Source organism: Setaria italica, chromosome I, assembly GCF_000263155.2.
Source record: "Setaria italica strain Yugu1 chromosome I, Setaria_italica_v2.0, whole genome shotgun sequence".
In the NCBI taxonomy this organism is placed as follows: Eukaryota; Viridiplantae; Streptophyta; class Magnoliopsida; order Poales; family Poaceae; genus Setaria; species Setaria italica.
The window spans coordinates 10,283,175-10,296,227 of NC_028450.1; the positions used below are offsets into that span (position 1 = coordinate 10,283,175).

At 50.6% G+C, this 13,053-nt stretch overlaps 1 protein-coding gene across 1 annotated transcript; it reads left to right on the forward strand.

Moving 5' to 3' along the window:
• Positions 1–2,690: 2,690 nt before the first annotated feature.
• LOC101778686 (phytosulfokine receptor 1) lies at positions 2,691–7,036 on the forward strand. Its single transcript, XM_004952108.2, has one exon. The coding sequence runs from the start codon at positions 3,587–3,589 to the stop codon at positions 6,812–6,814; it is 3,228 nt and encodes a 1,075-aa protein (XP_004952165.1). The 5' UTR covers positions 2,691–3,586; the 3' UTR covers positions 6,815–7,036.
• Positions 7,037–13,053: the final 6,017 nt, after the last annotated feature.

Below are 13,053 nucleotides of genomic sequence, written 5' to 3' on the forward strand. Positions count from 1 at the left end.
AATGTGTTTTGCATTGCCCCTCCACTTGATCATGATGCCTGTCTACATGCACTACACACACACACACATATGAGAGATCACAGAGGCTGAGAGGCATCCAGCTCCACTCACCCTCAAAGAAAATGAAATTGCCATCAGTCCAAGTGCTTCCTGCAGATTCCTTTCTCTGCATGCCTCTGCTTTATACCCTTCCCCATTCCACAAAGCAAATTGTTCTATGGATGGATGGAATGGAATTGATGGATTCCCCTCTCCTTTTTATCACCAACTACAAGAGTGCAAGGGCTTGCAAACACCTGGAAATGTGCCGGGCAATTTTATCTATTGCTGGGTGCTACTCACTAGATGCATGATCCACTAGCACCGCCTAATTGCGTCTCGTCATCGCAGCGAAATTTTACTTTTTTTTCTTTAATCAATTAAAAGATAGTCCACTTCAAGGCTAATGAAGAGCTAGCTCTGATCTTCTATACTAATTTAGTGCTTTTATTTATTTCCCAAATATTTTTCCCTAATTGTATACTAACCTTATGATGCACCTATACCATTGTGCTATTGGAAAAGAGATATAGACGAATATGTAAATATACACGAGTAGGCTTTTTTCAGAATCATACAGTGGAATTATAGATGCTATATTTCATAAAGCAATTGGCAACTTTGAAACAAAATTCCAGACATTTTTTTTCTTCGAGAGGACAACAAAAGCTTTGCCACGAGTTTTATTAGAAGAAGAGAAATAAAAGGGCAAGTGCTGGCCCAATTTTTTGAGTGGAACGGGAGCTAGGCATGGACAGGAGATTGTGAAGTGACCAAGAAGATTTGCAACATCCTCTGATATCTCTGCTTCTCAAGCAAGCCTTGACAACAAGTGGATTCCACCACCTACATATTTTATGCCTGTACAAATGGTTGACATGCTGTGAGCCGTTGCTTCTGATCCAATGCTCATCATGAGATTAAAGAAAGCTAATCCCTGGATGCAAAGCAAAAGACACCACCATCTCACCTCCTAATGAGCCCAAAAAGAAAACACCACCACAGAGATGTTGTTAAACACACACAAAAAAGGAACACCATATATACCTCATCCCTCCATGGCAACAGTGATGTGGCTGACCCTGAAAAATCATGCTATTTTTAACCATATCCTTGAAAAAAAAAAGCATCTTTTTGCAGTGGTGCCTTGCACTCGGCCGTCTGATATGATGATGATGACTTTTGCAAATCCATGGGTGGTCATTCATTAAATTATTAGAAAGGTGGCTGGAAATTATCTGTCGAGTGGAAAATAAAGCTGCAGCAGATAGTTAAAAGCAGGGGTTTTACCTAAAGGTTAACAATAAGTGCAGCTATCTTGAGGCCAAATGGTGATAACTAACCGCCACTTTACTGAGGTGAGTTGGTCAGCTGCAAATCATGCCTTTTTTATTTCCAGAGTAGTCGTGAAGCATGCCTTTTGGCCTTGTGATCCAAGAACACTGAAACTTACTTGTGCAGCACTAGAACATGCTGCTTTTTTGGCTGCTCATCGATTTTTTTTTCTTTTGGCGAAACGCTTATTGATCTTGTTGCTGGTACAGACGGAACCTGAAGTGCAATTGAAGCGCTGCTCGTGGATTTTGATAGACTACACAATACAAATTTGGTCTTAAACTATTTTACATGTTGCCATACACTTCATTCATGTTTTATTTTTGAATTGGCAGTCCATTTATAAACTCTTTTACCTTGACCCGTTTTTATTTTATTTTTTTTTTGCAAATGGTGGGTCGGCTCTCACAGGCCACGCAACACATCATTTGAACATAGAAAAATATTCATGCGTAAGAGTTTCTATTGTGATGACTGGATTGTACACATTTCATTCCTAAGCTTAAAAAATAAATTGATTTTGGTCAATCAACAAGTAACGTGTATCTCAAGACTTATGACTTTGAAATTCGTTCATTTTTTGTTTATCATTTGAATAGAAATGGAACAATTGCCCGGCCACAGTTCTTCAAGCACCGAAAGTCCATTGTGATAGTCTTTGAATTGCAAGCAAGGACCTCTTGGTTGCTTCAGGAAGCGACCTTCTACCCAGACATGGGGTCTGGACTTCTGAGTTTCTGACCATTCACCATTCTAGATTATTTTCAATCACGTCAAAGGGTTTCTGCTCCGTGAACATGAAAATCATACAATCTCTAGAACAAATTGAAAAGGAGCTGATGTTTCTAGTGATAACATTGCTGATTTTTTTACAAAAAAATAATCAGAAACGTGATTAATTATGAACAGTTCATTGCACCTACTACTACATGTTCCATTGCTGTTTATTCAGAGGTCAACCATAAGCTAAACTATTCTTAGGTTTCACCTGAACCGAAAGCTCCTGGCTTGTACCACAAACAATTATAAGCCGACATGGAAACACGCTAGATTGCAGATAAAGTTCTATCAAGATCATGCCATCTGATCTGACTTCTTGCAGATTTATAATCATATGCACGCAATGACAAAGGCTGCTAACTAACCTTGTGTAATCTGAGAATGTCATCTCTGCCAGTTGTTCTCTGTTAGAGTGGGTTGCCATCGCACCGGTAAACTTTCCAAACTCGATTTAAAAAAAAGGCAAATTCAAATTTTCAAGTTGATTTTCAAATTAAGATGAAATTTGCCTACGATTGTTTGTTTCACAGAATCAGCATGACGGTAACGTTTCTCCGTTTTTAAGTCAAATGATTTCAAACAGTATAACCAGTGGGCAGTAGTTTACTGCTAAACTACCACTGTTATTGTACTGGTAATTTTGTTAGCTAACGACTTTCTATTTGGCGCCGGGATGCGCGGTAGACTTGCTGACTTGCCTGTCCTCATCTGCTCATCTCAGTGTTAACTTTGTCAACCCTGTCCCCCGGTCAAAGCCCTCCGTTTCGTGATCAACGGCTGATGCTTCTCCAGTCCAAAGCCCAGGCAAGACAAGATGCCTTCTCCAGCTGTAGGCTTGACCGCCACGTGTCACTCTCAGGCAGCCGTTGACCTCAATTAGCCCCCCCTTAATCAGCGGCTACAGGAGGTCTCCTCCAGCTGCCATTAAATAAACTAACAACGTTAACAGCATGAGACAGTGCAAGCAAAGTGGAAGATGATGGCACACTGAAAGATCAGTTGTTCTTGCATTTGTAATTAGCTGCAGCGTCCAAATGCATCCAACAAAATATACTATTTTTTTTTCTTCCAGAGATGGGTCACAAATCATGACATCTACTACTTTATAATCACTCACCTGAAGAATTAGGACAAGTATTAAACTTGAGCTGCAGAGTCAAACCTAGAGTGATTAACCACCTCTCCTCCCTCTTCTCTCTCCTCTCCTTCTCACTCCCTTTGTCTTGCAGTCCTCTAGCTGCTCTGTTCCTCTCTCCTTCCTGCAAGGGAACAGGAAGAGCAAGCAAGATTGAAGAACAGGAGCAGACAGAGCTTAGATTGGACCATGATCCCAAGATGTGAATTCTTGGAGCTTCTTTATTATATGATCATGAGCTAGCTGCAACCGGCTGATCGATCGATCGCCAACCACCACCTTGTCCTGTCTCGAGGCATGGCCTGGGGGAGCAGGAGCAGAGCGGTGATACCACTGCTCGTGCTGTGTGTGATCCTCTTGTCGCGGTCCGAGAACGCCGCCGCGCGGCGCTGCGGCGCCGGCGACCTCGCCGCGCTGCGGGGGTTCTCGGCCGGCCTCGACGCCGCGGTGGACGGCTGGCCAATCGCCAACGCGTCGGACGACGGGTGCTGCGACTGGCCCGGAGTTGCGTGCGATGCGGCGGCGGGGGGAGGCACGGCCGCCGTCGTCGGGCTGGTGCTGCCCAACCGGACGCTGCAGGGGGAGGTGTCCGCGTCGCTCGCCGGCCTCGCCGCGCTCCGGGTGCTGAACCTCTCCAGCAACGCGCTCCGGGGCGCGATCCCAGCGGCGTTGCTCAGGCTCCGGAGCCTCGAGGTGCTCGACGTCAGCGCCAACGCGCTCGCCGGTGGGCTGGGCGCCGCCGCCGGGGTGGAGATCGAGCTCCCGGCGGTGCGCGTGTTCAACGTCTCGGGAAACGCGTTCAACGGCAGCCACCCGGTGCTCGCCGGCGCCGCTAACCTGACGGAGTACGACGTGTCGGGCAACAGCTTCGTGGGCCCCGTCGATGCTGTCGCCCTGTGCGGCGAGTCGCCGGCGCTGCGCGTCCTGCGGCTCTCCATGAATAGGCTCTCCGGTGCGTTCCCCGTGGGGTTCGGGCAATGCCGGTCGCTCACCGAGCTCTCCCTCGACGGGAACGGCATCGGCGGCACCCTCCCCGACGACCTCTTCGGCGCGGCGTCGCTGCAGTTCCTCAGTCTCCACACCAACGCCATCTCCGGCGAGCTGTCGCCTCGCCTGCGCAACCTCAGCAGCATCGTCCGCCTCGACCTCTCCTTCAACGCCTTCTCCGGCCCGCTCCCCGACGTGTTCGACGCGTTCGCCGATCTCCAGGAGCTCTCTGCGCCCTCCAACAAGCTCTCCGGCGAGCTCCCCACGCTCTCGCGGTGCCGCCGCCTCCGCGTGCTCAACCTCCGGAACAACTCGTTCGCCGGCGACATCGGCCTCGACTTCCGCTCGCTCAGGAGCCTTGCCTACCTCGACCTCGGCGTCAACAGCTTCACGGGCCCCATCCCGGCGAGCCTCCCTAAGTGCAGGGGCATGACCGCGCTCAACCTCGGCCGGAACAAGCTCACCGGAGAGATACCGGCGTCCTTCGCCAACTTCACCTCGCTGTCCTTCCTCTCGCTCACCGGCAACACCTTCTCCAACGTGTCGTCGGCGCTCCGGACGCTGCAGAGCCTCCCCAACCTGACGAGCCTGGTGCTCACTAAGAACTTCCACGGCGGCGAGGAGATGCCGTCGGACGACGCCGGCATCGCCGGTTTCCCCAGCATCCAGGTGCTCGTCATCGCCAACTGCGAGCTCCACGGCGCGATCCCGTCGTGGATCGCCGGACTTCGGAAGCTCAGAGTGCTAGACCTGTCGTGGAACCGGCTCGCCGGCCCGATCCCACCGTGGATTGGGCAATTGGACCGCCTTTTCTACCTCGACATATCGAACAATTCCCTCCAGGGAGAGATACCGGGCAGCCTGACGCGGATGCCGGGGTTCATCGCCGCCGGCACCCACGGCGGCGGCGACGACGAAGACGCGAGGGTGCAGGACTTCCCGTTCTTCATGCGGCGGAACACGTCGGTGCAGGGGCGGCAGTACAACCAGGTGGACAGCTTCCCGCCGTCTCTGTTTCTGAGCCACAACAACCTCACCGGCGGCGTGCCGGCCGCGCTGGGGGCGCTGACCAAGCTGCACATCGTTGACCTGAGCTGGAACAAGCTGTCGGGCTCCATCCCGCCGGAGCTGTCGGGAATGACGAGCCTCGAGTCGCTGGACCTGTCGCACAACTCGCTCTACGGCGTCATCCCGGCGTCGCTCACGCAGCTCAGCTTCATCTCCCACTTCGACGTCTCGCACAACAACCTCTCCGGCGAGGTCCCCGTCGGCGGGCAGTTCTCCACGTTCTCGCGCGCGGACTTTGAGGGGAACCCGTTTCTCTGCGGAATCCACGTGGCGCGGTGTGCGCGGAAGGACCCGCCGCAGGCGGATGGCGGCGGCGGCAAGGAGCGGAGCGCCACCAGTGCCGGCGTCGTGGCGGCGATCAGCGTGGGCACGGCGTTGCTCCTCGCCGTGGCCGCGGCGGTGACGTGGCGGGTGTGGTCGAAGCGGCAGGAGGACAACGCCAGGGTGGCGGCCGACGACGGCAGCGGCAGCCTCGAGTCGGCGGCGAAGTCGACGCTGGTGCTGCTCTTCCCGGACGATGACGGCGACGGCGACGGCGGCGAGCGGACGATGACGGTGGAGGACGTGATGAAGGCGACGCGCAACTTCGACGAGTCCCGCATCGTGGGTTGCGGCGGCTTCGGGATGGTGTACCGCGCGACGCTCCCCGACGGGCGCGAGGCGGCGGTGAAGCGCCTCTCCGGCGAGTTTTGGCAGGTGGAGCGCGAGTTCCGCGCCGAGGTGGAGACGCTGTCGCGCGTGCGCCACCGCAACCTGGTGCCGCTGCAGGGCTACTGCCGCGCCGGCAAGGACCGCCTGCTCATCTACCCCTACATGGAGAACGGCAGCCTGGACCACTGGCTCCACGTGCGGCAGCCGGGCCCCGGCGCCGCCGCCGCACTGCCGTGGCCGGCGCGGCTCGGCGTGGCGCGCGGCGCGGCGCGCGGGCTGGCGCACCTGCACGCCTCGTCGGAGCCGCGCGTGCTCCACCGCGACATCAAGTCGAGCAACATCCTCCTGGACGCGCGCATGGAGCCGCGGCTCGCCGACTTCGGCCTCGCCAGGCTCGTGCTCCCGGCGGACACGCACGTGACCACCGACCTCGTCGGCACGCTCGGGTACATCCCGCCGGAGTACGGGCACTCGTCGGTGGCCACCTACCGCGGCGACGTGTACAGCCTCGGCGTGGTCCTGCTGGAGCTCGTCACGGGGCGGCGGCCCGTGGACATGGCGCGGCCGGTGGGCGTCGGCCGGGACGTGACGTCGTGGGCGGTGCGGATGCGGCGGGAGGGGAGGGGCGAGGAGGTGATCGACGCCAGCGTCGGCGAGGGGAGGCACCGGGAGGAGGCGGCGAAGGTGCTGGGCGTGGCGTGCGCCTGCGTCAGCGAGAACCCCAAGGCGCGACCGACGGCGCAGCAGGTGGTGGAGTGGCTCGACGCCATCGCCGCCTCGGCCGAGCTCGTCCACCCACACCGACCAGCCACAACGTAGATAGATGGTTGTAACTAGCCGAGATGAAAGTTGTAATGCAATTCGAGATTGAACAAGGCTTCTTCTAAAATTGAAGTTTTGAGGTACATAACAAGTGTATTGACCATTTTAACACACTGATCGTGCTCATGCAGTAACTGCTGACACTGTAACATCAGTGCGTGTATATACATGTATAGCTTATATATAGTGTGATTGAATGTTGAAACCACAGTTGTATGATAAGGGAACTCTTCCAACAATGGTGCATAACTAAAAAATGCTAAAACTCAACACTAACAATGGTACATTTAGTTTGAATAATTCAGAGTGGTGGTTCTTGTGAAATCCTGTTCGGTAATCGGTATATTCGTACAACAATGTAACGAAATTCGTCACGAGAAATTTATTATTTTCGTAAGAACTTTCCTAAAAAAATTTAGATCTCAACTTTTGTGACAAATTACTCTGTAGATGAACAATGAATGTGCTAAATTTTAATTTTTTTTACTTCAAAATACATTTTTAATGAATTTTTACTGCTCCAGCATTTTTGTAGCATTTTCACCAAAGTTGTATCCAATTCTGCACCGCAGGGAAGTAGGAAGGCCTCGTAGTTTGGCCGGATGCCATTGATTTAACCACCATTGTGCCAGCTGAGGGAGGACATGGGAGGCTTGCCTGCAGCCCTGCATGCACGCGGGTGCTAGCCGCGCCGCCGTACCTAATACCTAGGATGGGAGGAGGGAGGGACCTGCTGCGTATCCACTCGTGATGGTGTATTAGCGACAGCCGTCATGGGAGACGAGTTCATCGAGGTGGCCTCCCAACAAGAGCGGTGCCACTAGATGGACATGAGAGAGGGGAGCGGCGCCGTGGAGGGACTAAGGGGGAGGAAGATAGGGTTAATTTGGTCAGGAAAGTTTTTGAAATGCATCGAAAGGGTAGGTAACAGTACATCTCAAAGACCCATGAAATTATAATGGCATATTTCTAATATCGTGAATATTAATGGCATATCTTTGAATTGTCACAGTTGCAATGGCACATATCCAATTAACTCATATCCCATTACCAAGCAAATACCCAATAACATACCAATATGTCATGTGGCTTGATAGAAATGCACTGCCCATTATGAGGAGCGAGGTGGTTAAATTAGCCGTAAAGTCAATGTCAGATACAACGATACATATCAGGTTGTTATTTGCTCTGCAGCTTTTTAAAGTTTGTTTTCGTATCAAACTTATTTGGATTCATGAATTTACACAAAATAGGGGGTATATGCATAAAAAATTTGGAAATACTACTCACTCAAATGATAAGGAATGAGCTACGTGAGCTTAACTGATTATAAATGGCTTGCTCATGGGATGTAGACTTGTAGTACAACGATTGGCTTGACAATAGTTTGTTTGTTATTAGTTTAGCAAACTACTTTCTGCTCCCCTTCGCGGGCGGTCCTCTTTAGTGAAGGGGAGCAGAAAATAGTTTATAGACAATTTTGACCGCATGCTTGTTGGGCTTTCTTTATTGGGCCGACTCTACCTGCAGTGGTAGGCCTGTTCGAGTATAGTCTGTTGTGTTTTCTTTTTTCTTTTCTTTTTATTGCAATTTGTGGAAAAAAGAGTAGTTAGAGAAATTTGTAACGAGGGGTATTCACTTTGCGTCAAATCGTTTCTTTTTTGTTACGAGAAAAACAGTGGCGATAGTGAAATCCAAAAGGTCCGAGCAGCAGAAAGTGGCCATGATTTGGGACCAAAATAGACAGAATGGCATGTATACTCCATTTCTATCACAGCAGGCTAACCATTGATAAGAGCCACCGGGTTACTTTGCGTCACTAGCTAATGCCGAGACACACCGAGGGCAATTGTTTCCACCTTGTTCGTTGCGCTGCTGCCTGCTGCTGAAGCTCAGCTTAACCAAGAGACATGCAGATTGGATCAGACGCCATTCATATTGTGGACAAGGTTTCGGGTTGCAAGAAAGACCATCATCAGATGGATCTAAAATCTGAATAATCTGTTCTTGTGGGACCACGGTCAGCCCCATGGGCGGTCCTCTTTTTCTTCCTCCGCCCGTGATCCGTGATCCTGAAGCTAACTAAAGTTTAGCAAGGGGTGTTTGGATCCACTAGCTAAAATGCTAAATGTTAGTTGTTAAAAATAAGTTCCCATGCTACTCTTCATTAATTGCAGATTTATGGCACCAAGGACCAAGTTCTGTTAATTTTTAGCTGGCGCCAAAACGTTCTGCTGCTCTGTTTCTTTTCCTGTACATGCTAGGAGCTACTGTTGCTTTGTTTTGTTGATCGCCAATAACACCACGAGCTGCTCTTGCTATGTATCTCGCATAGAGTACACAGAAAAAATAGAGGATGATTTCAAAGGCTAAAGACATACAATACAAGATAAATGTTCATAGTTCATGGATATTCAAACTAATTATAATATGTCCACAGTCCATACAAATAGTCTATTACACTCACTCTCTCATGGCAAACAAAGCATCAGCAAGATGGTCACGAAACGTGTTCATGTTTCCATCTTTATCACCTAAATGATTGAATACACCTCTTGGTTGAGATGAAGTGGACGTTACCATTGGTTCAAAGTTTTCATCTTGATCGCACATGTCGAAGTCCTCATCTCCAAGAGCAATTTCTCAGATGAAGTTATGAAGTGCCATGCATGCAAGGATTATCTTGGTGAATCTCATATCAAAGTCACGTATAGCCAATACATTTTGAGATGTATCCATGGCACCCCGTATGTTGGATTAACTTTGAAGATGGAACTACAACAGGTATATGTGTCCCATCAATAGCACCAATGCAGTTGTTGAAATGTGGTGAGAAACGAGTACTTTGGAGTCTAGGATGTATTGTCTTGAATTTTGGATCTCTAGGCTTGATAACATCTGCCGAGAGCAAGTACACACTATGTAAAACATCATCAAACTTTTTACTCATAGTCTCAGTGGATCTAGCAAAGCGATTTTTAGCTTGTCTGAGGGATTGTGGGGCACCAATAATCCATAGAAACATTACTGAAGACTCCACTGAGGATATTTTGTTTGATGTAGTCAAGCCATAAGATTCAACTAGCACATCATGAAGCATATAAAAAGATTTTTCTACTCATCCTTAACATATTGTAGCAAGAGGTTGGATGGTCAAGAGTCCTCATAACCCATTCCTCTCCCGTCTCTCCAGTTTTTAACTTCTTGATTTTGTTCATGAAAGTAGCTTAATAATACGTACTGAGCATGCATGCAACTTCACCAAATTGCTGAATGTGGCACCACTGATCCAATACTTTAATTGTATCATCCTCAACATCACTTGAAGAATTATCACCATCACTTGAAGAAGAGTTCATCTACGTGCCATTGAACCTTTGATTAATAACCAATCATATTCATAATTGACCAAACAACATTATATTTTGCCGAAACAACAACATATTGGACTGGCATAATCTTCACCAAAGGGCTCTTCACTCTTTTCTTCGGGCTAGTAACAACTCTTCAAACTTCCAATACTCATAGGACTGGTATCATCACCTCTGTCAGCTTCTTCCTCTCAGGTTGTTTCTGAAAAAAAAATAAGGTCACTGGCATTATGTTGCACAATTGAGAAGAAAAACAAAATAAAGACAAGTACCTTAGTGTTGTTCTTCCAAAATTGCTCACTTGCTATGATACCCCCATTAGGAGTCTTGCCGAGCCCACTTTATTTGTTACAATAGGTCCAGAATGTAAAAAGGCTCTTAAGCTGAGCCCATCTATTTCTAAACTATTTTTTGAGTGGCGTAAGCCTGTCCGAACATAGAAAGCGCTGACTATGTTGTTGTATGCTCTATTAGTCATAGTTCCATTGCTCCTGTTTCCAGCTCTTATTTGCTCAACACAAAGCTCACATAACACCACATTGTTGTTCAAACTTGTCTAGTTAGCCTTGTAAAAGTTATCACTCTATTGCAGGTTGACATTAACATAGTATGAGCACTTTGCGTAACATACAATTGCAAGGCAGTAAAGGTTTTGTAACAGAAACAACCAATAATGAGAGCTACTGGACATGTTTGATACAACTCACATATGTAACATGCTAATTGAATAGAACACTAAAATGTATCACGGATTTCACAATTCAAATCAACACTGCAACAATGAATCATGATGACTTATTTAACATTTCAAAAGAACACTCATATGTCTCACTGATTTCACAATTCAAATCAACACTATAACAATGAATCATGATAGTTCACTAAACTAGCACAAACAAACTACAACTTACCAAAGTTTGTCACCTGAGTTCCATAGCCATTAACCTCTTCAACATCGTCGTCCTCTTTCGGTGATGCGCCAAAAGTCTCTGATGGAGCAGCAGGAATGTGACCACGCCCGCTACCAGCATTGTTCCAGCCGATTTCGAGTTTCGGCCGGTTGGTCGAGTAGCACGATACGGTTGGGCCGCAGGAGGATGGGGCGGCGCAGCTCCACGGCCAGGAATGGCGCCACGACCACTGCCGGCGCCACGTCCACTGCTATCAGCACATCCACAACCTCGGCCGCCACCAGCACCTCGCCCACGGTGCCCACCAGCAAGATGGCCGCCACCGTCGGCACGACCACCGCTGCCCAAAGAGAAGCCTCCCTCCTCGGCTGACGAAGCCCCAAATCCCTCTGTTGCTGCGAGCACCTCGACCGACGAAGCATTTAGCATGTCCACGAAGGACATGTCGTCAACGGCGCCGGCCTGCGAGTTCAGATTGAGAGCGCCCACAACCCGCCCAACGTGGTAAAGGAGGCCGCGCCAAGAGTTGGGGCCGATGTGGAGAAGAACTCCCTCTCCATCGGAGTACGAGGCGGAGCGTTCGTTGCCCAGAACTCCTCGTTCTTGCCGAGGATCTCAGGGTGCACCATCTTGCGCCGCTAGATGAGGGGAGCCGCGGGACATAGAGGATGGGAGGGTTCGCGGCGGTAGGTGGCCTGGCGGCGGCGGGAGGAGGGGACCTGTGGGATGGAGAGGAGGGGAGGGCTGACAGCGTGGTGGGATAGGATGGAGGAGCGCTAGGTTTCCTGGTGGCGGTACGGGAGGGAAAGAAAAGGAATTGGGAATGAGCGCACGGGAGGAAAGGAGGGAGGCGCGCGGTTAGCATGTTTTTATCGAGGATGTGAAGGGGTAATTTTGTCTTTAAACATCTTACTTTGAGTTTAGCTAGTTGAAACTTGCTAAAGTGCTGAACTTTAGCTGAATTTTAACTGCCCTGTTTAGATCCAAAGTGTTATACTCTAGCCGGTGGATCCAGAGCCTTTAATCTGTGGCAACTTCGCATACCACAACTCATCAAAGCAGATCAGAAGCCAATCCGGATTCCGGTCACATGCACGCTGCTGGATGCTGGCATGCTGCGAAGCGAGGATACGAACAAGAACACCATGATTGCGGCGGTGGCCCACCAGGCAGCGACCGCACATCACCACCACCAGCATGGCGCGGCCGCGTCCGCCACCACCCCGCCACGCGGCGCGCCGCGACCCGCACCCACCTCCAGGTGGGTCCGGCCAAGGGGTCCCCCGGCGTGCATGAGTGGGTGGGAGAAGAGCTCTGGGTGAGAGAGGATGGCGTGCTTGACCGGGCGCGAGGAACCATGACGAGGAGTGAGAGAGAGAGAAAGCGAGGTGGCCGTTGCCGGTGAGGTAATCACCACCTCACGTCTCATCCTGTAGCCCCTCCATTGACCATCTTGCCCCCCAGCGCTCCCCCGCGCTCTCTACTTCGCGGCCAGTGGCATCCTCCCGTAAATTGCTGCGAAGAGGGAAGGCTAGAAGAGTCATCTGGAAGCCCGTCAAAAGGCGGTCAAAAGTACACACACTCCCGAGCACCACATTTTAACACACACACTCTCTCTCTCTCTTCACCGCACTCCCACACCTCCACGCCGCAGATCTCCGCGGCCGGCGCCTCCCGGGGGCCGCCGCCATGGAGTACGAGCGCATTGAGAAGCCGTTCCCCACCCAGGCACGAACTCCCTTCTCTGACCCCCTGCTGCAGCTGCCCTGCCTTTCCTCCTCCAGATTCTCTCTGTCCGTGGTGATGAGTAATGCGAGCGGTTGCTGACACCGTTGTGCCCTTGTGTAATGGCTTGCAGGGCGGCGGGTTCTCGCCCAAGCGCCTGCGCGCGATGCTGCTGGGGGTGGACAAGCGCCGCAAGGGGCAAGACGCGGAGGAGGACGATGCCGACGCC

Excerpts from the sequence above, each read along its gene's own strand:
- LOC101778686 (XM_004952108.2), top strand. The coding sequence starts at position 3,587 with ATGGCCTGGGGGAGCAGGAGCAGAGCGGTGATACCACTGCTCGTGCTG.